The 23,820-nt window shown below is 34.5% G+C and overlaps 2 protein-coding genes across 2 annotated transcripts; one reads left to right on the forward strand and one right to left on the reverse strand.

Moving 5' to 3' along the window:
- The first annotated feature begins 6,557 nt into the window (after positions 1–6,557).
- On the forward strand, positions 6,558–9,373 carry LOC107946909 (cell division cycle 20.2, cofactor of APC complex). The gene is made up of 8 exons (XM_016881402.2): positions 6,558–6,790; positions 6,933–7,034; positions 7,188–7,379; positions 7,710–7,979; positions 8,082–8,184; positions 8,257–8,573; positions 8,770–8,931; positions 9,027–9,373. The coding sequence occupies exons 1-8, from the start codon at positions 6,701–6,703 to the stop codon at positions 9,174–9,176; spliced, it is 1,386 nt and encodes a 461-aa protein (XP_016736891.2). The 5' UTR covers positions 6,558–6,700; the 3' UTR covers positions 9,177–9,373.
- A 151-nt stretch (positions 9,374–9,524) lies between these two features.
- Positions 9,525–11,648, reverse strand: LOC107946910 (metacaspase-1). The gene is made up of 5 exons (XM_016881403.2): positions 11,129–11,648; positions 10,348–10,678; positions 10,136–10,256; positions 9,852–10,049; positions 9,525–9,740 (listed from the first exon to the last, which is right to left on the reverse strand). Exons 1-5 carry the CDS (start codon positions 11,481–11,483, stop codon positions 9,681–9,683), a joined length of 1,065 nt encoding a protein of 354 aa, XP_016736892.2. The 5' UTR covers positions 11,484–11,648; the 3' UTR covers positions 9,525–9,680.
- Between the last annotated feature and the right edge of the window lie 12,172 nt (positions 11,649–23,820).

Consider the following 23,820-nt stretch of genomic DNA (forward strand, 5'->3'; position numbering starts at 1 on the left):
CCCAAACCTTCAAATAATTAAGGTTTGGTTTCCTTTTCTTCCATTGTTCATAGGGGGTTATTTTGGTTTCCTTATTAGTGTAACGCCCCTTACCCATACCCGAGGCCGGGATAAGGTACGACGCGTTACCAGAAAAATATACAAACATTAAACTAAAATACGAGCCATAGAATTTCATTCATATTTCAAAACGTTCATTCACTTACACATAGTCCCTTATTTGAGTCTACGAAGCCCAAAACATACTTTAGAAAGGGTTCAGGACTAAACCGAGAACTTACAAAAATCTTGGAAATTTCATGCTTTAAGGCTCCACACGCCCGTGTCCCAAAGTCGTGTTCCATACACGACTGAGACACATGGTCGTGTCTCTTCCTGTGTGGAATATACCTAGGCTATTTTCCAAGCTTTGGTCAACCTTAATCTCTTATACACTTATACAAAATCAAAAGCATATAACACGATATTCATTTATGATTAAATATTCTCAATTAAACCACAAACATAGCATTTGTATATCATCATACATGTGTCTCTCATACTCATTTTACCTTGTTTATTATAGTACCACTTATACATTTATACCAAGATTATCATCTTACCAAATATCTTCAGCTTAATCATCAAGCATTCATATTTAAAACTAGATCATATCTTTATAAAATACCACAATTCAGATGCGCAAATAACATATTTTCCTAAAACATTTTAATTCAACTCCATACCCTACAAGCATTACATTGAGACTAGTCATATATATATACATGTCATGATACATATCATTCTCTTTCTGTTTTCTTATAAACACATATCATTTATTTCATTATATCAATATGTCATATACCATAGTTTCCATGTATTCCACATATATTTATTTTCCTCCTCCTCCTCTCCATTCCACATCCTTAATGTATATAGCATTCTCGTAAGTACGATTTCACAATTTACTAATAAATGCTCACATCAAACTGTCCACACAAGTCATTGTCACTTACTTATTTATAATTTGAGCTACAGAACTCAAAATTAAGATCCGTAAATTTCCCCTGAAACTAGACTCACATATTTTTCCACCATAAAATTTTCATAATTTTTGGTTTAGGCAATTAGTACAGTTTATTCATTAAAATTTCTCCTATTCCACATTCTGACAATTCTGACCTCTCTTCACTAAAAATTAATTATCTCACAGTAAAAAACTCAGATAATGTTCTTGTTGATTTATCTTGAAAATAGAATCATTAGGGATTTTAAAAATATAAGTTTAAGCCTCTAATTAGTTTTATCCAAATTTTTGTGATTTTCCAAAGTCAGAACAGGGGATCACGTAATCATTCTGAACCAGTCTCACAAAAACACAAATATCTCAAAATATAGAACTCCTTTTATTTCTATGTTTCTTTTATATAAAAATAGACTCATTAAGCTTTAATTTGATATCTCATTCAGTCTCTGATTCAATTTCTACTATTTTTGGTGATTTTTCAAAACCACGTCACTGCTACTGTCCAAAACAGTTTTATTGCTAATTCAATCTTTCATTCTTTGTATTAACCTCATTTTAACATACATATCACAAATCATTTTCACCACATTTCATACATCACAAGTATAGGCCCATGATCACAAGGTCACCATAAAATCATCCTCATGTATAACTTACATGTTTATAACGTTACCACATCCTGGTCACTTAATGAACACATCATTCACATAACCAAGTTCCTGCACTTATTCATCACAAAACTCACAAAGCAATACATAGAGTCTCCCATTGAACACTTCGGAAGCAATACATAGAGTCTCCCATTGAACACTTCGGATCAATCCTCGATACTTGGTGGTTTCAGCATATAGCTCCACCCATCATATAGTTTGGCTCTCTTGTACACATGGTGAACACTCAGTACCACCCATGTGACCTAGCCAATTTATCTCGTAGTTCTCTTGTCTACATGGTGTCCTTCACCTGGAACCACGCATGCGACCTAGCTACATATATCCCGTAGCTCTCTTGTCTACATGGTGTACACATAGTATCACCCATGCGACCTAGCTACATCATAATGTCTTGTAGCTCTCTTGTACACATGATGTGCACTCAGCACCATACATGTGACCTAGCTACATACTATCTGTATCATCCAATCTTTCCGAAGGTTCAACCGGGATTTCTCCCTCTTTTCCAACAATTTCACCAATCAAGTAATTATCCACAAACATATTTCCAATATTATTATAAAATATCATAATACAAGTAATATTGATGTATTACTTACATATAAACTTACATCTCATTTAATATCAAGGCAATAACATTAAATTACACATTGCCTTATTAAAAATCATATGAACTTACAATTTCCCATAATATCCATAATCATAGAAATCATATTTATGTATGATAATTCAATGCACTTCATGTACCATAGACATATTTTTAAATCAATTCATAAACTTGGCACCATAATCATTTAATTTAACATAATTCAATTAATTCACTAAATATAACTTTCAAATATAAATTACAGCATTATTGCTGTATTATTATCATACCAACTTACATACTTTCAACACCTTAGAAATTATAATAAATATATCAATTTTACATTGAAACATGCATAAATTAATGCTTATTATACATATGAACTTACCTCGATACTAAAACGATCATTTTACCAACTTTCCTAATTTTCGATTTTTCTCTTATTCTAGTTTCAAATATCATTTTTCGGGATCTAAAACATCATATTTTACTTATTTAATTAATGTAATATTCAAAACAGTCCTTAACTCAAAATTTTGAAAAATTACAATTTTGCCCCTAAACTTTTGCATATTTACACTTTTGCCCCTAGGCTCGGTAATTAAACTTCATCCCTTATTCTTATGTTTTATGACATGCTGATCATTTTTTCCTTCTATGGCAACATCAAATTCTCACTCTAACATATACTTATGACTATTAGGTATTTTTACCTATTAATCCCTTTTACTCGTTTTCACTCAAAACCGAGTACCACAACTTGTCTAACATAATTTAAAACTTCATATTCTATCATAAAATAGCAAAATAAACACATTTCACCTATGGGTATTTTTCCAAATATGAACCCTAGCTTAAATTATTGCTAGAATAAGCTTAATCAAATTACCGAGATCCCAAAAACGTAAAGAACTTGAAAAACGGGGTTAGAACGGACTTACTATTGAGCTTGAAAAGCTTGAAAACCCTAGCCATGGTTTCCCCCATGCTAATTTCAGCCTCCATGAAAAAGATGAGTCAATTTTGGCTTTATTTTCCCCTTTTATTTCTTTTAATTACCAAATGACCAAAATGCCCTTCCTTACTAAACTTTCAAAAATTCCATCCATGTCCAATTTTTGTCCATCACTTATAAATTGGTCAAATTTATATTTAAGACCTCCTAATTAATATTTCAAAGTAATTTCATACTAGAAACTTCTAGAATGCAAGTTTTGCAACTTATTCAACTTAGTCCCTAACTTCAAATTGAGCACTTTATGCATAGAATTTCTTCACGAAATTTTCATACAATCATGAAATCATATCATAGAACTCAAAATAATCATAAAATAATTATTTCTCTCTCGAATTTTGTGGTCCCGAAACCTCTGTTCCAACTAGACCCAATTTTGGGCTATTACAATTAGGAACTCTATTCAATATATGACAAGTTGTTAGAACAGCTTCTCCCCAAAAACCTTTTCCAATACCTGAATATGATAACATTGAATTTACCATTTCAATCAAGACTCTATTTTTCCTTTCAGCTACATTATTTTGTTGTGGTGTGTAAGGGGCTGAAACTTGATGGATAATCCCAGTGGATTCAAAATAACTTGGATTATAGTATTCTCTACCTCTATTAGATCTTAAGCACTTGATAAATGATTCACACTGAAGTTCAACTTCAGATTTATAAACTTTAAATTTATCAAGCGCTTCATCTTTTGAATGCAATAAATATACATAACAATATCTAGAACAATCATCAATAAAAGTAACAAAATATTTCTTTCCACCTAATGTAGGAGTATTATGCATGTCAAATAAATCACTGTGTATCAAATCAAGCAATTTTGTTTTTCTTTTAACCTTAGGGAAAGGGTTTCTTGTAATTTTAGTCAACATGCATGTATTGCATTTTTCAATATTATTATTAAAAACAGGAATTAAATCTAACTTATACATGTCATTCAATTTTCTATAATTCAAATGACCTAATCTATAATGCCATAAACAAAAAGATTCAACCATATAAGCAGAAATAGTATTTTTATTCTTATTAATAATATTCAGTTTGAACATACTCTCATACATCATTTGAGGTTAAAACCTTTCCAGAAGTGAATTGTAGTTCAACAGACACTTTGCTTTTGATTGCTGCAGTGAAAGAATTTCTCATGTACAAGACATTGTCATTTTCACATTGTGTGAAACATGCTTTTGTCTTTGCACACATGTTTGGTAGCTCCGGATCAATCCACCATGTATTATCATCTTGTGCCATATTAATTTTAGATATCATTGCAACGAACTTTTCGTTATTATCAGCTTTAGAAGATGATTTCTTCTTTAAAAATTGAAATTCATTCTTGAAATGTCCCGGCTTACCACAATGATAGCCTAAGCCCTTTTGTTTCTTTTTGAACTTAGGTGCTCTATCAGTCTGTTTGAACTTTCTCTTTAACGGTTTAGTAGTCTGTACTTCCTCCGTAACATGCACTTTGGCATTTTCATAATTTAGATTCTGATCTTGCTTTCGATATTCTTCTTCAATACGAAGATGATTTGCCAAAGCCTCAAGAGATATTTCCTCTTTCTTATGTTTTAGACTTCTTTTAAAGTCTTTCCAAGATGGAGGAAGTTTGTCTATTATGGAGGATACAATAATCATTTCATCCATTTTCATGTCGTATTGCTTGAATTGATTCAGCATCTTTTCAATATCACGGAATTGTTCCATAACAGAATGACCATCAACCATTTGATAATTATTGAAACAACTAACAATAAATTTCTTACTTGTAACATCTTCGGTCATTTATCTTGTCTCCAATTTGTCCCATAATTCTTTAGCAGTGACCTCGTTTTGATAGGTGTCGAACAAACCATCTAATAAACCATTCAATATGTGGCTCATGCACATGTAATCAGCATTGTCCTATTTTTGTCTTTCCCGGATTGCAGCAACAGATTCGTTTTCAGTCTCTTCAGGTCTTGGAGTATCCAAAACATAACCAATCTTCAAAGTTGATAATAAGAAATGTATCTTTTTCTGCCATCGTCGAAAATTGCCACCATCAAATCGATCAAGTTTGACAAAATTGGAAGCCAACTCCCTTAGTATTCCACTTTCATGTGTTATGGTAGTCATCATGAAGTATAACCTTAAAATTGTTAGTACAAATCTCCGGTAAGGAAAATCTTGAACACACTTCGGTGTGCAAACGAGTTTCAAGCAAATTAACCTCGAGGATACAATGAAGCCAACGGCTATTTGTGTTTTGTACTGATGAGAATAACCCACTACACACTGAGCAATGTATGACAAGGTACTCAATTTCTATAAAGGATTTCTGCAGTAATACTTTATAGAATAATCTAATAATATTAGAAAATGAAGGAAGGAAAGAATGAATATTAGAATTTGTTGGTATGATTTCCAAATGAAATCTCATTCCTATTTATAGGAATTTTCATATCTCTTCTAGAGACATCTTTCATCAATAGATGCCTTTCTGAATAATAATGTCTTTAAAATAAACACATAATAACTATTCAAATAAAATTATTTAAATAGTTATAATTCTTTTTCAAAAAATCAAACAATATAATCTTTTGATTAATTACACCCATTCATTTATAGTTATTAGAACACTATAAATATTTGAAAATGTTCCAACAATAACATCATATTTAAAATAAGAACTAAACATTTAAATTCTAATCCAAAATTAAAAAAAATATATTGTAAACACATTTTTCTCTTCTATTTATCGTCCATCTATATAAGATATGTTAGGGGTGTTCATAGTTCGGTTAAAATCGAAGTAACCGATCGAATTGATTTAATTCTGTTAATTGGTTGGTGATTGAATTTAGTTCGATCGGAAATCAGTTAATGATTTTTGAAATTTTAGTTATCGATTAATTCAGTTCGAAATCAGGTAATTAATTAAAATAAATAATATATATTATATATAATATATTTTTTATATTAGCAATGTATTTTTCGAACCATTATTTTTATATTAATTGAAATAAATAATATATATTATATATAATATATTTTTTGAACTATTAAAAAAAGAAAATAAACCTTAAAAATGTACATTTTATATGTTTTATATTTATTTTAATAAAAAAATATAAATTTTGGTTCAATTAATATATTTGAAAAAAATTTCCAATTTAATTAACAATTAAAAAATTTTACAGAATAATTTAATTAATAGTATTCCATTTCAACAACCCTAAGGGACGCAATTAGTTTTAAAAGGAATTGACGAAGAATAGGGGTGATTATATGTCGACCCGACCCCACTCTTTGAACGAAAACAACGGTTGGCGCTCTTGGCGCGCGATAAAGAGAAAAGAAAGCCTCTCTACCCTACCCTTTAGTTTGTTAGTTTTATGCACAAAGAAAGTAATTTGGAACCTTGACTTCCAATAATGGATGAAAGCGCAACGTGGAGACTCCTTGAATCGGATTGGTACTCTCCAAGACGACTCCACGACTGTCCCACCCATTACAGATTTCCGGTACCATTCATCTTTTTCTTCTTCAATCAAGAAACAGCCTGTTTCTGCATTCTTCTTCATTCCATGTGTTGTAAGTATTAGTTATTTGCTTCTTTCTTGATTTCATTTGTTTTTCCTTTCTGGGTTTATGAAATGCAAAAAGGGGGATCGCTTCTTACCCAACAGATGTTTGATGGATCTTGATAAAGCCCACACTTTGTTGACCAGCAAGACCCCGCAGTTCAACACTAGTTCAAATTTCAATGTACCTCTGTCTTCTTCTCATTATTTGTCTTGAATTTCTGAAATTTTATGGATATAATTTATCAATAAGTTTCAATATATCTTGAATTTTGTTGTCTTCAGATGGGAACTGACAGTTGATTTCTAATTTTGTTTATCTTGATTGCTGGGGCAGCAAGCATATCGTCAAAAACTGATTGAGAATCTATCTTTAGATTCTCAAGGGAGACCATTTAAGATAATGGTTTTCAGGGGAAGCCCAAAATCCAGTCGAAAATCCATTCGTTTTGTTGATGAGTTGAGACAAGAAGTTGCAGCCATATTTGAAAAAGATTGCAAACAAACTCCATACCGATGCATCCCCAAGGTGTTTAATTCAATGCCACATACTTCCCATTTTTCCTCCGTCTTGTTGTATTATCCATTCTTGTCTTAATGGGATTTTGGTTGTGAGCCTACAATTTACACACTATCAAAGACATTCTTCTTTGGCAAAAAGTATCCACTGAGCTACTTGGTTCTTCACAAATCCTTGTGAGGTTTATGGTACGAGTACCCAAAATGAACAATACCGCCGATGCACTCGGTTCTTAACAGCAATTATAACTGACAGATAGTAGTTTGGAACAATTAGCTTCATATTTCCTTAAATGAAATCTATGGCCTCCTATATGTTAATTGTGGGATGTGGGTGCAGGGAGAAAAGAGGGTTTTGGATGCGCCAAGGCTCAGAAATGACTACTATTCGAACATCATGAGTTGGGGTATGAACAACATTCTTGCTGTTGCTTTGGGTCCCGAACTCTACTTATGGAACTCAGAGGACCAGGCAGTACACAAGTTGTTGCAGGTTCGTGGTGGGAACGATTGGCCTACGAGTGTAACCTGGTCCGAGGATGCCAGAACTTTAGCCATTGGATATATGTGCTCCAATCTTCAGCTCTGGGATGTTGAGTCTTCCAAACTTGTATGTCTTTTGTTCTCCCTCTGTTGACGAGATTGATTGATTGTTTCCAGGCTCTTTGAAGGTTGCTTAGAAGTTTGAAGTAATGATATGCTAACATTACAGATCAGAAGCCTTCAAGGTCATAGTGGAAGGATAGCATCCACAGCATGGAATGGTCACATTTTAACATCAGGAAGCCGTGACAAATCCATTATCAATCATGATGGTATTCGAATACCATATTCTTTCACTGAACTATCTTAACATTGAAATCTCTCATACACGTTCTGATTTGCAGTTAGAGCAGCAAACAGCTTGGCTTCCTGCATAAAAAGACATGCTGATGAAGTGTGTGGCTTGAAATGGTCAACTGAAGGCAATAGATTGGCAAGTGGAGGCAATGAAAATCTGTTATACATATGGGAAGCTTCAAAAATGAGTTCATCCAAATTTCTGCATCGACTCAGTGATCATTGTGCTGCAGTCAAGGCCCTTGCTTGGTGCCCTTACCAGAACAATGTTCTTGCCTCTGGGGGAGGCTTGAGTGATGGTTGTATTAAGATATGGAATACAGAAAAAGGAATTTGTATTAACAACATAGAAACCAAAGCACAGGTAAATTACAACTCATTGTTACTCTTTGAACATACTCGTGCAAAACGCACTTCTGTATCCAACATTCACACCGGACCCTAAGTAACATAGCTACTAACTTTTCATCATTAAAAAGAATTGATATGCTTGGTTTTAGGATTGAAACTGCAGCAATGCTTTTCTGGGAAAGCATTAACCATTTGCTTCAAATGGGCAGATTTGTGGCCTGGAGTGGAACAGACATCACAAGGAGATATTGAGTGGCCATGGTTACAGCATAAGGGAGAATCAGAACAAACTGTGCCTATGGAGGTACCCTTCAATGACCAAAGTGGGGGAGTTAGGGAATCACAAATCCAGAATTATCAACCTATGCCAGGTTTTAACTATTAGTTGAGAAGCTAGTAGGAAAAAAAAAATCATTTGCAAAACAACATGAAAGTTTTATGTTTTTTCCATGTTTGTTTGTTGTAGAGCCCTGATGGAATAACTGTGATATCTGCTGGGGCAGATGAGACCCTTCGATTTTGGGACGTTTTTGGACCCCCTACTGCTGGTGCTGGCAACTCAATGGTTTCAGATCTTCAAGGTCTTTTATCTTTTAGAACATCCCTATTAAGGTAATAGCATGGGGTCCAATCATTCGAAAAATGCTACCATCCTTTTAATTTATTTTGGTTGTTCTTAGATATTCAGAGCGAGTTTCTTTTTCTTTTTTCCTCTCACTGTATACCTTTACTACTGATATTATTAAGGAAATTAGTTCATGCAAGTAGCATAAGCAAAAATTAATGAAAAGAATACATAATTTGCCCATTTTATCCATTGTGCACAAAAGTTCCGAGTAAATAAACCTAAATAATAAAATTATTTAAAATTAACCGTGCTCTTTATTTTCTTTAAAATATTTATGTCCAATAACCGTGTCCAACACATTCATGTCAGTGTCAGTCGCATCAACATTCGGGCATCTTAATAAACCTAAATAATAAAATTATTTATGATAAGTTCATGATAAAAAGAAGATGAATTTATCTCCTTTTTCTTTTTGTCCCTCAAAAACTGTACAAAGCTCGGGCTTAGGCTTCTTCAAAAGAATGAAAAGCATGCCACACACATGTTTACCAATTACAAGGAAAAAGGTTTATTATACACATCAAATGGCTCGGTGGCTGTTAACTGTGGCTCCTGCAACAAAGTACATTAGTACAGCATGAGAGATCTGATACTAATCTTGCCTTGGCTTACAAGCATATACAAAGTAAATAAAATGTATGCATTCAACATGTTTGATGATACCTGTCTTGATCTGCCACCGAGGCTGCCGCCTGTTAAGAGCATTGTGAGAAGAGAGGTAACGAATCCGCCCTCATCCACATGACGAATGTTGGAACGCATTGCGTTTAGCATGTTGCCGTAAGTCGTCGCACGCCCATATTCAATAGCTTGGATGAAGGAGTAAGTCATTGCACCGGTGGAAGTAATCTTAGATAAGGCCTGTTTTCACATAGCATAAACTGAACATTTTAGAACTCTGGACTGGATGATCAAGCTTGAAGTACCGGAGTATGATTATGACTTACCGAAGTGTCTGCGGAAGTTTGATCATCGGCACAGCCACTGAAGGAAATGACTTCCCCACCAGTTGTTCCTTTCCACATTCCAGTCCGAGGACGGTGATCCTCCCAGACGTATCTCCCCTTCCTATATTATATCCCAATGGAACAATATACAGTTATGCATTACGAAATTAGTATCGCCAGGAAAACGTGACATATGGAAACATTTGACTAACCTGTCCATTTTACAGAGGTATGGTAAATCTAATACGGTGCCACTATGGCAAGCGTCAATGATTGCGTGAAGCTTAACACCCCAAGGTAGAGGCCTGACGATGGTTGCATTGATTTCATCATCGACGATCATTCCCTGAGACTCGAAGTCCAATGGACAAAGGGTCTCGTCGTATCCGTCCACCTCGTCTCCATTGTCGTCCTTTTGCTGCGAGCCATGACCAGAGTAATGGAACACTAAGGAATCTCCAGGCTGACAACCTTGGACAAGCCAACGCAATGCCATTCTTATGTTGCGTTTCGTTGGACGCTTGTAAGGATCAGTTTCTTCTTCTGCAAATGATATTCAGATCACAAGAAGTCTCGATTATTACCAATATTTAAACAAAAATTGAAACCATTCTTTTTGCTTGTTTAAAAAAATTTTGTCAAATATTCTGCAGAAGTGTTATCTATGAAGTTGATATACAACATGAATGCGAGACATGATTTTTTTTTCTTTTATCCAAATTGACCCACAGAATGATTCGAGAAGTTTATCAGAAACTATATACTAATGTCAACTATTACCATTTTCAAGCCAAATACTTGAGAACAAAAATTAACCAAATGGGTGATAATGATATACACAAGTTGAAACGCCTTCCTGTCTTGACATTCTAAATTAATCAAGCCTTTTAAGTTATGGCACAATCATTAATTTTTTTTTGTGTATATTCCAATTGAATTAAGCAATTGGAATGAATAAATAACAAAAAGTAGGAGAAGAAAAACAAAGGTTACCCGTAAGCATAATAATGGAGGACTCGGGAAACATGAAGCGATTCACCAACAAGAACTTCATGCACTTGGCATCGTTAATACAACCATTAAGTTCATACTGGGTGTTTTTGTAAGACAGGCCGCAAATAACAGCGCGCTTGCGGCCATGAGCCTGCGGTGGGGGACCGGGCGGCGCGTGGTTGTAAGGAGATGGAAGAGGTTGTTGTTGGTGGGAGGAAGAGGGAAGAGGTAGGGGTAGGGAGCGAGGGTCAGCTATGAGGGTGATAGCTTGGCAGAGGACGCAGCATATGGAGTTTGCGGCCGGCGGAAGCTGCAGCGGCGCGTGGCAATTAGAACAGTTGACCTGCATTAACATGGGTGTTGAAGATGTTGAAAGGGAGAGGCTTGGAATATGGTGTTGTTTAGTAATAAGTAAATTGATGATTGAAAGAATATAAAGTGAAAAAATTGAGTGGAAAGGAAGGTGGGGCGGAAGCTGAACTATCACGACTTTGATTTGGGGTCTACACCTTGTGTTCCTCGAAACCGAAACTTTTAACCACCATCATTTCAGTGCTTTTAGTATGAAAATAATAAAATATAAAATATATTAAACAAATATATAATACCGATTAAAATGTAGTTTTAACTCCCTATATCTTTCCAAATTTAATTTATCTGAATTTAGTTTCTCTTTTCAAATTTCAAATATAATTGTAGGCTCCAGTTAATTCCTTTTTTATTAAATTCACTATAGATTTGATCATAGGTCGGGCCATTCGACCCTACTCGAAAGTCCGCCTGAAATTTGGGAGGACTTGAGCAAAAATATAGGCCTAAAAATAGGCTTAGATAAAAAATAAGGCCCGTTTAAAAAAAAGACAGGGCCTCGGGTAAGGTATTTTTGGTCTGGGCCTGACCCGAATTCACTAAAGGATAAAAAAATTATTTTTTAATGTTATTTTCTTGTTATTTTCTCCCTATTTTGCTACTATGTTACAATTATGTTGCTACTATTTTGTTGTTATTGTTTGGATATTATATAAAACTTATTTAATTGTTAATTTTGTTATTATTTTAAAGGCAATCGTTAATTTTGTTATTATTTTAAAACATTTGCTTGTTAAATTGCATTTATGTTAGTCTTATTTAAGTGTGCATATTTTTTAAAATTTATTTCCAATTTGTTGGGAAATATTTATTTTGATGTTTTTAGTATTTTGATATATTATATATATTTTAAAATTATATAAAAATAATATAAAAATTAATACGAGCGGGACGGGTTGGGCCTGAATTTTAGCATTTTTATCAGGGTCAGGCTTGGGAAAAATTTTAGGCCCATTTTTCGGGCTAAGTCGGGATTGTGCCTAGTAAATGGGCCTGAATTTTTTATTGAGCCTTGCCCGAACTCAGTCTGGCCCGGCCTATGAGCACATCTAATTCACTAGTATAACATTTTGAGATAAAAAGAACTCACTTGATAATCATTTAAGAGAAAAATGACATAGTATTGAACTTGAATTTAATAAAATTTAACGGTATTAACAATTGAACTTACAGTCTTAAATTCAAAAAGTAAAGGAATTGAATTCCTTGAAATAAAAGTAGGAGATCAAATTCTAAATATATGAAGAGCACATGAACTTAGAGTATATTTTAACCTATGATACTAGATTTATGGCACACGGTGTTTTTTTGTTTAAATATCTTTATTATCAAATTTTTATTAATTTATTATATAGGAAAAAGACAAAAACATACTCATAAAATATAACTTAATTTGTATATAAGAGAATATTTTAATAATTTCACAATTGATTGGTGCATGATTGACAGGGCCATAGCTAGAGGGGCTAGTAGGGCCCCGATCCTCTTAAAATGGAAAATTTTCATTTAGACCCTCTAAATTTTTTAAAATTTTAAATTAATAAAGGTAAAATTGCACTTTGGCCTCCTTAAAATGATAAAAAAATTGATTTAATCATTTAAATATTATAAAGATATAGGCTATTAAAATGGTGAAATTACGTTTTTACTATCATGAAAAATTACAATTTAATTTCGGCTCCCTAAAAAATTTCTGGCTTTACCCCTGCTGATTGACCCGTAACACCAACTCAGTAAAACCTTTAATATAAACTAAAATTTCTATCACGTGCGTATGCGTTTAAGAATTACATATTTAGAACACATAGATTTGTTTAAAATCAACATATAATAAATAATGAATCATATGGTTTGAAATTAATTAATAATAACACATGTAATATGTACAATATTAAAATAGAAATTTTTAATATATACAATTGACAAAAGTAATACAGTATGTATAATAAAATTAGAATGTGAGTATTAATTTTAAGTAAAGCTTTGGTTTAGTGGTAAAGTTAATGTTTTTTTATGTGAATTGCATGGGTTCAAATCTAATTACATGTAAATTTTATTGGTTTTTTAAATAAAAAATAGAATGATTAAATACTTTCGAATAATATATCTACCTTATTTTAATTACGACTGGACATTTTTATAATTTTTTAAACTTGAGTTGGTTCTCGATTGACTCATGGCACCAACTCAATCAAAGATTTAAATAATAATATAAAATAAAATTAGAATATATTATATTAAAATAAAGTTTTGGTTTAGCGATAAAATTAATATTAGAAAATTTTTATTAGTGTTTTTTAAAAAAAAATCAAACTACTATCGAATATAATATATCTTATTTTAATTACAAAAAGATACGTAATTTTAAAATCAAGTTGGCATTCAATTGATCTATCACAATAACTTAATCAAGAATTTAAATAATGATATATATAGATAGATGACATGTTAAATAGAGGATTGTTTTTTATACAATCAATGCTTTCTAGTACTGTTTTACTCTCAATTTAAAAAATCTAGCCACTCAACTTTCTTTCAATCAGAACTTAGGTTTAGTTTAGGAATGCTTCTTAAAAGTGCTTTTAGGTTGATTTTAAACTTGGGAGAAGCACTTTTTTCTTTTAAAAAAACATTTTGTTTAAGAATATTTTTGTACTAGGGAGAGTTGACTTACTTATTAAAAACCCTAGCCAAGAGTGCTTTGCTTAGTATCCTAGCGAGAGCAAATTTTTTCGGCTTAAGATGGAGGAGAGTGGTGGCTACGAGGGTTTTAAAGGAGATGAGATCTCTCTTCTGGCGGAGGAAGTTATTCAGTTATCAGTCAAAAGCTCGATGGTGGTACCAAGCGAAAAACAAACCCTACTATGCACTATATGGACAAAGAAATCCTATAATCCGGATAGCTTTAGAGCATAGATGAAAAGTATATTGAAGGCGAGGAAAAAGTTTGAGATTCAATTGGCAGGACAAAATCTATTCTTGATCGTGTTTGATAGTGAAGAAGATTTAGAGTTAGTTGTGGAGAGGCAGTCATGGTTGTTTCGGAAAAATTTAGTACCATTTGATTGACTGACTAGAACGATAGAAAGAAGTCAAATTCGGCTTAATTCATCCCTGTTTTGGATTAAGATCAGACCATGTTTACCAGAATTTGATAAAAAAAGATTTGATGCATGCTATTGGGGTTACTTTTGGAGGCGTTATGAGATCTGAAATTAACGATGAATTTTTTCGGCTCAGAATCAAATTAGATGTGCAGAAACCCTTGCTCAGGGGCATTTTCATCTCAACAGAAAATCAAAGTAAGTCCTGGATCCCTTTTAAATATGAAAAATTACCAACATTCTATTTTGGCTATGAAAAGATGGGGCATGGGCTTATAGAGTGCCAAGAGTTTACACTTATAGAAAGAAATAAAATTAGAATTGATCCTCATTTTTCTTTAGCATTAAAAGTAGAATTAAATTTAATTGGAAGGGAGAGTCTAAAGTTTAATACTAATTCAAAGAAAATGCAGCCTCAATGTTCATACATAGGTGATATTGAGAAAATTACAGAATTAAATTTACAAGTGGAGGATAGAAGTGATATGTCCCCAAGCATCCAAGTCAGTCCACAATTTATAGAGAAAGAGATAGCGATGAAAATGCAGAAGGAAGAGACAGATGTGGAAGAAAAGACGATTGGGAAAAATAATAATTTTGGAAAAATTCTGAAACCAGCTAAGAAACCGAGTTAGAAGCGAATTGAGGTAGTAAGAGAGGTGGATACTTATAATGGTGATCGTAGACTGAGAAAGAGGAAATCGGATGAGATTGCAATTGAAGAAGATGTTATAGAAATCTCTCATAAAGATGAAGCAAAAAAAATGAAGTATGATGGCAAAGAATTTCAAATTGAAGGAGGTACAATTTTGTCGGCAGAAAATCTCAAACAATATTATGTTACCCATCAATACAAATCGGCAGCTACCAAAAGGCAAGCTGACTGGGCACAATGAAAACTATATGTTGGAATGTTCATGGATTAGGGAGTCCATGGGCAGCATGAAGGCTTCGGTATTTGTTGAAACAACATAAGCCCCAAATGGTCTTCCTCATGGAGACTAAAATTGATGGACAGCGTATGGAAAAAATTAGAAGGAGATATGGTTTCGAGAATGGGATTGATGTAGGAGCAGAAGGGTTTAGAGGTGGAATTTGTATGGCATGGAAAGCAGGAATTACGGTAGATCTTAAAAGTTTCTCAAAAAGTCATGTTGATGTGATGGTAAAAGAGGACAATGTCAACGAAGAGTGGAGATTTACAGTGTTTTATGGATCGCCTTATGTTAATAACAAGAATGCCTTGTGGAATTTGCTAAGGCAGTTGGGTCAATATCAAAATCATCCATGGCTGGTATGTGGTGATTTTAATGAAATAATGTATTCTTTTGAAAAAAGCGGAGGTCAACCAAAGGAAGAGAAAAGAATGAAAGCTTTTCATGAGGTTCTAAATGAATGTCAATTAATGGACGTGGGTTACACGGGGGTTTGGTTCACATGGGAGAGAGGGAACTTACCGGAAACAAATATTAAAGAGAGACTAGATAAAGGCGTGGCAAATGAAAAGTGGATGCAACTTTTTCCAAAAGGAATTATTCATCATTTAACATACTCAATTTCAGATCACTGCCCCTACTTATTAATACTAATAATGAAAATAGTAATAAGGGAATTCCAAGTTTCAAATTCGAGGCATGGTGGACCATAGAGGAATTTGTTGAACGAGAGATTAAAAGAACGTAGGAGTCTTCAAATGGATCTATTGGTGAAAAATTAGAAATGCTGCAATTCAGCTTGATGATGTGGGCAAGCTCAATAAAGAAGGGTCGAGATGTTTAAGTAATAGGCTCACAAAGGAACTAGAAGAATTACTGGCAAGTAGTAGGTATGATGTCACAATGGAAAAACTGATTGATACTAGAATTCGACTTAATATGGAGATTGATAAAGATGAAATGTATTGGGAACAAAAGGCACGGGCTAACTGCCTTCAATTAGGGGATAAGAATTCGGATTTTTTTCACAAGACGTAAACGAATTAATACTATTGCTAGGCTGGAATCTGATGGAGGACAGGAAATTTCTGATGAATTAGTAATTAATGAAGCCGCTTCAAATTACTTCCAAAATTTATTCACATCAAAGGGAGTGGGGAACTTATCCTATCTTCTAACGGGAATCAATACTAATGTTTCATCTGATATCAATACAGATTTGCTAATACCATTTACGGCAGAAGAGGTATTTTTAGCTTTGAAAGGAATAGGGCCTACTAAAGCGCCAGGCTGTGATGGTTTTTCGGCATTATTTTTTCAAAGATTTTGGCACAAATTTAGGTAAGGATGTTGAAAATTTTTGTTTGGGAATTCTAAATGATGGGAAGGATTTTGATTCTCTAAATCATACTGATATTGTGCTTATCCCAAAAATACCAAATCTCACCAATCTTGTTAATTTTAGACCTATTAACTTATGCACAGTTTTATACAAAATTGTGGCAAAAATAACTGCAAATCATCTTCAGGAAGTCATTGGAAGATGTATAGACAAGACCCAAAGTACTTTTGTTCTAGGAAGATTAATTACTGACAACGTGTTGGTAGCCTACGAACTCTTACATACGTTACGTCAAAAATGAACCGGGAAAAAAAGGCTTATGATAGTTAAACTAGACATGGGTAAAGCTTATGATAGAGTTTAATGGCCTTTTCTAAAGGAAGTTATGTTTCAAATGGGATTTGCAAATTATGAAATGTATCTCTACAGTCTCTTATATAGTCAACATCAATGAGAGAAGAGGAAACATTTTTAAACCCACTTGAAGGCTTCGTCAGGGTACCTCACTTAGCCTTTTTCTTTTTCTGATATACAATAAAGGACTCTCGTCTTTAATAAGAATGGCGACAACTGAGGGTTTGCTCAATGGAGTAAGGGCGAGTAGAAGGGGGCCAGAAATATCCCACCTACTGTTTGTAGATGATTATATATTGTTTGGTGAAGCGAAAAGTAGAGGGGCAAGAATTTTAAAAGAAATTTTGAAAGAATATGAGCAGTGTTCAGGGCAATGCGTGAATTTTAACAAGTCAACGATTTTTTACAGTTCAAATACAACAGAAAGAAACAAAGAAGGCATATTGAGTTTACTAGGGGTAAGGTGATCCACAAATCTGGAAAAATATTTAGGACTCCCTAATGTATTGGGAATTATCCATATTTATGGAAAATCAAAGATATGGGTATCAAATATTGGAAAGTCAAAGATATGGGTATCGAGATATTGGCATAATAAAATCTGAATATTTGCAATATATGGTCCTTAATTGTAAAGTGACTTTGCAAGTTGATCCCTGAACCTCAACTATAAATAGGCATAACCATGTCTCATTCTGTATCTCAAACTTGCCATTCTCTACTTAAGGCATTGTTTTCTCTCTCTCTCTTTGAAAATTCTCACTTGTATTTTGGAGTGAAATATATTTGGTAGTGCCCGAGGACGTAGGCAAAATTTGCTGAACCTCGTTAAATTCTTGTGTTCTTTATTGTATTATTCTGCATGAATTGTGTGTGTGATTGTAGTGATTTATTGTGATATTAAATTACGATTGAGGGATATTCTGGCTAGGAAAGACCTGGTACTTAAGCGATCCTTGTGATCCACCTCTCTTTCTTGGGAATTGAACTTAGTGTGATTTTTTAGTACAATAATTTTACTCTTTTACACGCTTCCGCACAACAATTGGTATCAGAGCTAGATTCGTACTTGGGGAATACGATCGTTCACGGCACTGTTCACGTACTGTAGTTGGGATTGAGGAGAAAAAAATGGAAAAGTCATCGTCAAAGACTATTGTGACCAATGCGAAATTTGAAGTAGAGAAATTTGATGGTACCAATAATTTTGGTATGTGGCAATGTGAGATCCTGGATGTCTTATGTCAGCAAGAGCTGGATATAGCCCTTGAAGAAAAACCTGACAAGATGGATGACAAGGAGTGGGCCAAGATCAATAGACAGGCATGTGGAACAATTCGCCTATGTTTGGCCAAAGAGCAGAAGTACTCTGTCATGAGGGAGACATCAGCGAAGAAGTTGTGGGATACACTGGAAGAAAAGTTTCTAACAAAAAGTCTTGAAAATAGGCTTTATATGAAAAAGAAACTTTATCGATTCACGTATGCACCCGGTATGTCGATGAATGACCATGTGAACTCATACAATAAAATTTTAACAGACTTGCTAAATTTGGATGAGAAATTTGAAGATGAAGACAAGGCATTACTGTTGTTGAATTCTTTTCCTGATGAATATGATCATCTTACCACCACATTGCTTCATGGGAAGGATACAATCACATTTGATGCAGTCTGTAGTGCGTTGTATAGATCTGAGACTCGAAAGAAAGATAAAAAGATCACAGAAATACAACTACAGAAGTCTTAACAGTAAGAAGTCGTTCGCGCAGCAACAAATCTGGTAGAAGGAGTAAGTCCAAAGGGAGACCTGCCAAAGATGAATGTGCTTTTTGTCGTGAGAAAGGGCATTGGAAAAAGAATTGTCCTAAGTTACAAAAGGGTAAAGCTATTTCTGATGCATGTGCAGCGGAGCATGATGAGGAGTCAGACTTTAGCTTGGTTGGCATGGCAATGGCATGTCATGCAGATGAGTGAATTTTGGATTCGGGATGTACTTACCATATGTGTCCTAATAAGGATTGGTTTTCTAGTCTTAAAGAACTAGAAGGTGGAGTTCTTTTTATGGGCAATGATAGCGCTTGTAAGACAATGGGAGTAGGTACAATCCAATTGAAGAATCACGATGGCTCAATTCAAGTCTTGACAGATGTTCGCTACATACCTAGCTTGAAGAAAAATCTTATCTCATTAGGGGTCCTAGAATCTAAAGGGCTCACAATCACTTTGAGAGATGGATTACTAAAGGTAGTAGCTGGGGTATTGACGGTGATGAAAGGCACAAGAAGGAATAATCTGTACTATTTAAATGGAAGTACAGTTATTGGATCAACATCAACAGCTTTTACGAAAGATGCAGATTCAGAGGCTACCAGGTTATGGCATATGCGATTGGGACATGCTGGTGAAAAAGCTTTGCAGAGTTTGGCGAAGCAAGGCTTGTTGAAAGGTGCAAATTCTTGCAAATTGGAATTCTGTGAACATTGTGTTCTGGGCAAGCAGACGAGGATAAAATTTGGTTCAGCAATTCACAATACAAAAGAAATTCTGGACTACGTTCACAGTGATGTGTGGGGACCTACTAAAGTGGCTTCTTTGGGAGGTATGCACTATTTTGTTACTTTTGTTGATGATTATTCAAGAAAAGTATGGGTGTATCTAATGAAAAGGAAAAATGAAGTTTTGGATGTATTTCTGAAATGGAAGAAGATGGTGGAGACCCAGGCTGGTCGAAAAGTCAAACGACTTCGATCAGACAATGGTACTGAGTACAAGAATGATCCATTTCTACAAGTATGTCACGATGAAGGTATTGTACGACACTTCACTGTTCGAGATACACCACAACAGAATGGGGTGGCAGAACGTATGAATCGGACTATACTGGAGAAAGTTCGATGTATGTTGTCCAATGCTGGATTGGGCAAAGAATTTTGGGCTGAGGCAGTTACATATGCGTGCCATCTAATTAATCGGTTGCCATCAGCTGCAATAAATGGAAAAACTCCTATGGAGAGGTGGGCTGGTAAACCTGCTATTGATTATGATTCTTTACATATTTTTGGTTCCACTGCATATTATCATGTAAAAGAATCTAAGTTAGACCCAAGAGCAAAGAAAGTATTATTCATGGGTATAACTGGTGGAGTAAAACGATACCGCCTCTGGTGTCCTGATACAAGAAAAATAATTTTCAGTAGAGATGTGACTTTTGATGAATCAACCATGATGAAGAACCAACCATGATGAAGAACAATGATTCACAAAAGGATAACACAACCAGTGCACTTTGCAGCAGGTGGAGCTTGAAAAGGTTAATGATGATCCAGCTAATATTGAAGGAACAAATGATGAAGAAGTTTCGACCCAAGAACTTCTACAACAACATGATTCAATTGCATATAGAAGGCCGAGAAGAGAGATTCGTATGCCTGCTCGCTTTGATGATATGGTGGCCTATGCACTTCCAATTGCAGATGATGATGTTCCTTCTACTTACACAGAAGCAAGAAATAACTCTGATAGTGTAAAGTGGAAGCAAGCTATGAATGAAGAAATGCAGTCTCTTCATAAAAATAGGACTTGGGAGTTGGTGACACTACCTAAAGGAAAGAAGGCAATTGGATGCAAATGGGTATATGCAAAGAAGGAAGGATTTCCTGATAAAAATGAAGTTCGATACAAGGCTAGATTGGTAGCAAAGGGTTACGCTCAGAAAGAAGGAATAGACTACAATGAAGTATTTTCTCTAGTTGTGAAGCATTCGTCTATTCGGATTTTGCTAGCCTTGGTTGCACAATATGATCTTGAACTAGTTCAGCTCGATGTGAAGACCGCATTTTTACACGGTGATTTGGAAGAGGAAATCTATATGACTCAGCCAGATGGATTCAAGGTTGCTGATAAAGAAAATTGGGTTTGCAAACTGACAAAGTCGCTTTATGGATTGAAACAATCTCCAAGGCAGTGGTACAAGCGATTTGATCAGTTCATGAAAGGGCAAAGGTATACAAGAAGTAAATTTGATCATTGCGTGTATTTTCAGAAGCTACAAGAAGGATTTTTCGTATACTTGCTCTTATATGTTGATGATATGTTGATAGAATCTAAGAGTAAAGTTGAAATTGAGAGATTGAAGACTCAACTCAACCTTGAGTTTGAGATGAAAGATCTAGGTGAAGCTAAGAAGATCCTTGGCATGGAAATATGTAGGGATAGAGCTCATGGCAGAGTTAGTTTATCTCAGAAGCAATATTTAAAGAAGATACTACAGAAGTTTGGCATGAACGAGCAGACTAAAGCTGTAAGTACCCCGTTGGCTTCTCATTTCAAGCTTTCTGCACAACTATCTCCTTCGACAAATACGGAACAAGAATACATGTTACAAGTTCCGTATTCTAATGCAGTAGGTAGCTTGATGTATGCAATGGTGTGTACAAGACCCGACATTTCACAGGCAGTTAGTATAGTGAGCAAGTATATGCATAATCCTGGAAAAGGACATTGGCAAGCTGTGAAATGGATTCTACGGTATATTCATAAGACCATGGATATTGGATTACTGTTCAAGCAGGATACTACACTTGGTAAAGGTGTTGTTGGGTACGTTGATTCTGATTATGCCGGTGATTTGGACAAACGAAGATCAACCACTGGTTATGCGTTTACTCTTGCTGGAGGACCAATAAGTTGGAAGTCTACACTGCAGTCTACAGTTGCGTTGTCAACCACAGAAGCTGAATACATGGCTGTAACAGAGGCTGTAAAGGAAGCTATTTGGTTACAAGGTATGGTTAAAACCTTGGGATTGGTCCAGGAGCATATTAATGTGTATTGTGATAGTCAAAGTGCTATTCATTTAGCAAAGAATCAAGTCTATCATGCACGTACAAAGCATATCGATGTACGTTTCCACTTTGTGCGGGAAATTATTGATGAGGGGAAAATTCACCTTCAGAAGATTAAAACTGCAGATAATCCCGCAGATATGATGACCAAGGTGGTAACAACAATCAAGTTCGAACATTGTTTGAACTTGATCAATATTCTACATGTTTAACAGTTGAAGAAGGCACTATCAAGTGTTGTTGACAAAGGCAGAGAGAATTGTGTGAAGATAAGATTACTCGAATCAAATCTTCAAGATGGAGATTATTGGGAATTATCCATATTTATGGAAAATCAAAGATATGGGTATCAAATATTGGAAAGTCAAAGATATGGGTATCGAGATATTGGCATAATAAAATCTGAATATTTGCAATATATGGTCCCTAATTATAAAGTGACTTTGCAAGTTGATCCCTGAACCTCAACTATAAATAGGCATAACCATGTCTCATTCTGTATCTCAAACTTGCCATTCTCTACTTAAGGCATTGTTTTCTCTCTCTCTCTTTGAAAATTCTCACTTGTATTTTAGAGTGAAATATATTTGGTAGTTCCCGAAGACGTAGGCAAAATTTGCTGAACCTCGTCAAATTCTTGTGTTCTTTATTGTATTATTCTGCATGAATTGTGTGTGTGATTGTAGTGATTTATTGTGCTATTAAATTACGATTGAAGGATATTCTGGCTAGGAAAGACCTGGTACTTAAGCGATCCTTGTGATCCACCTCTCTTTCCTTTCTTGGAAATTGAACTTAGTGTGATTTTTTAGTACAATAATTTTACTCTTTTACACGCTTCCGCACAACATAATGTGATAGGCAGACGAAAGAAGAAAGCTTTTCAGAATCTAAAGGATAAAATTAATTCGAGGTTTGAAAGCTAGAGTATAAGACTACTGTCACAAGGGGAAAAGGAGATCTTTATTAAGTCAGTACTTCAAGCAATTCCAACTTATGCTATGTCATGTTTTCTCCTACCAAAATCTTTACATGGGGAGTTAGAAAATATCTTTGCTAAATTCTGGTGACAAAAAGGACAGAAAAAGAAAGGAATACACTGATGTCAATGGAAATTTATTTGTCGATCAAAAGAGGAAGGGGGAATGGGCTTTAGAAATCTGTCGCCATTCAATATTTCATTACTAGCAAAGCAAGGGTGAAGGATTATTAAGAATCAGGATTCTTTGGTTACACAAGTATGTAAAGCAAAATATTTTCTGAATGAGCATTTTTTAAATTCTCGTTTGGGAAAAACTAGCTCTTATATTTGGAAAAGCATTTGGGCAGCGAAAGGTATTTTGGAAAAAGGAATATGTTGGAGGGTTGGTATAGGTTCAAACATTTCTATTCATGCTGATGCGTGGATTCGAGATGTTAATTTTAGATTATCTTCAATTGTTAATACTATGTGAGATGAAAAGGTTAGTGAGTTGATCGACAGCAATGCGAGAATATGGAAAAAAGAACTCATAAACAATACCTTTTCAAAAGACGATGCTGGAAAAATTATCCAGATACCTTTAGCGCGCACACCTCAGGATGATCTGTTTGCCTGAGGAGGTGAACATTCAGGGGAATTCTTGGCCTGCAGCGCCTACAAACTATTATAACTTTTTGATGAAATTCCTAGAGCTTATGCTTTACAAACCAACTACGAGAATTCTTACAAAAAACTCTGGCTCCTAAATCTACCTACTAAA

Source organism: Gossypium hirsutum, chromosome A12 (genome assembly GCF_007990345.1).
Source record: "Gossypium hirsutum isolate 1008001.06 chromosome A12, Gossypium_hirsutum_v2.1, whole genome shotgun sequence".
Lineage (NCBI taxonomy): Eukaryota > Viridiplantae > Streptophyta > Magnoliopsida > Malvales > Malvaceae > Gossypium > Gossypium hirsutum.

Coding starts and splice junctions, on each gene's coding strand:
- LOC107946909 (XM_016881402.2), top strand. CDS start 6,701: ATGGATGAAAGCGCAACGTGGAGACTCCTTGAATCGGATTGGTACTCT. Junction 7,035..7,187: donor ACACTAGTTCAAATTTCAAT/GTACCTCTGTCT, acceptor TTGCTGGGGCAG/CAAGCATATCGTCAAAAACT. Junction 7,980..8,081: donor ATGTTGAGTCTTCCAAACTT/GTATGTCTTTTG, acceptor CTAACATTACAG/ATCAGAAGCCTTCAAGGTCA.
- LOC107946910 (XM_016881403.2), bottom strand. CDS start 11,483: ATGTTAATGCAGGTCAACTGTTCTAATTGCCACGCGCCGCTGCAGCTT. Junction 10,679..11,128: donor CTCCATTATTATGCTTACGG/GTAACCTTTGTT, acceptor TATCATTTGCAG/AAGAAGAAACTGATCCTTAC. Junction 10,050..10,135: donor AAACTTCCGCAGACACTTCG/GTAAGTCATAAT, acceptor ATGTGAAAACAG/GCCTTATCTAAGATTACTTC.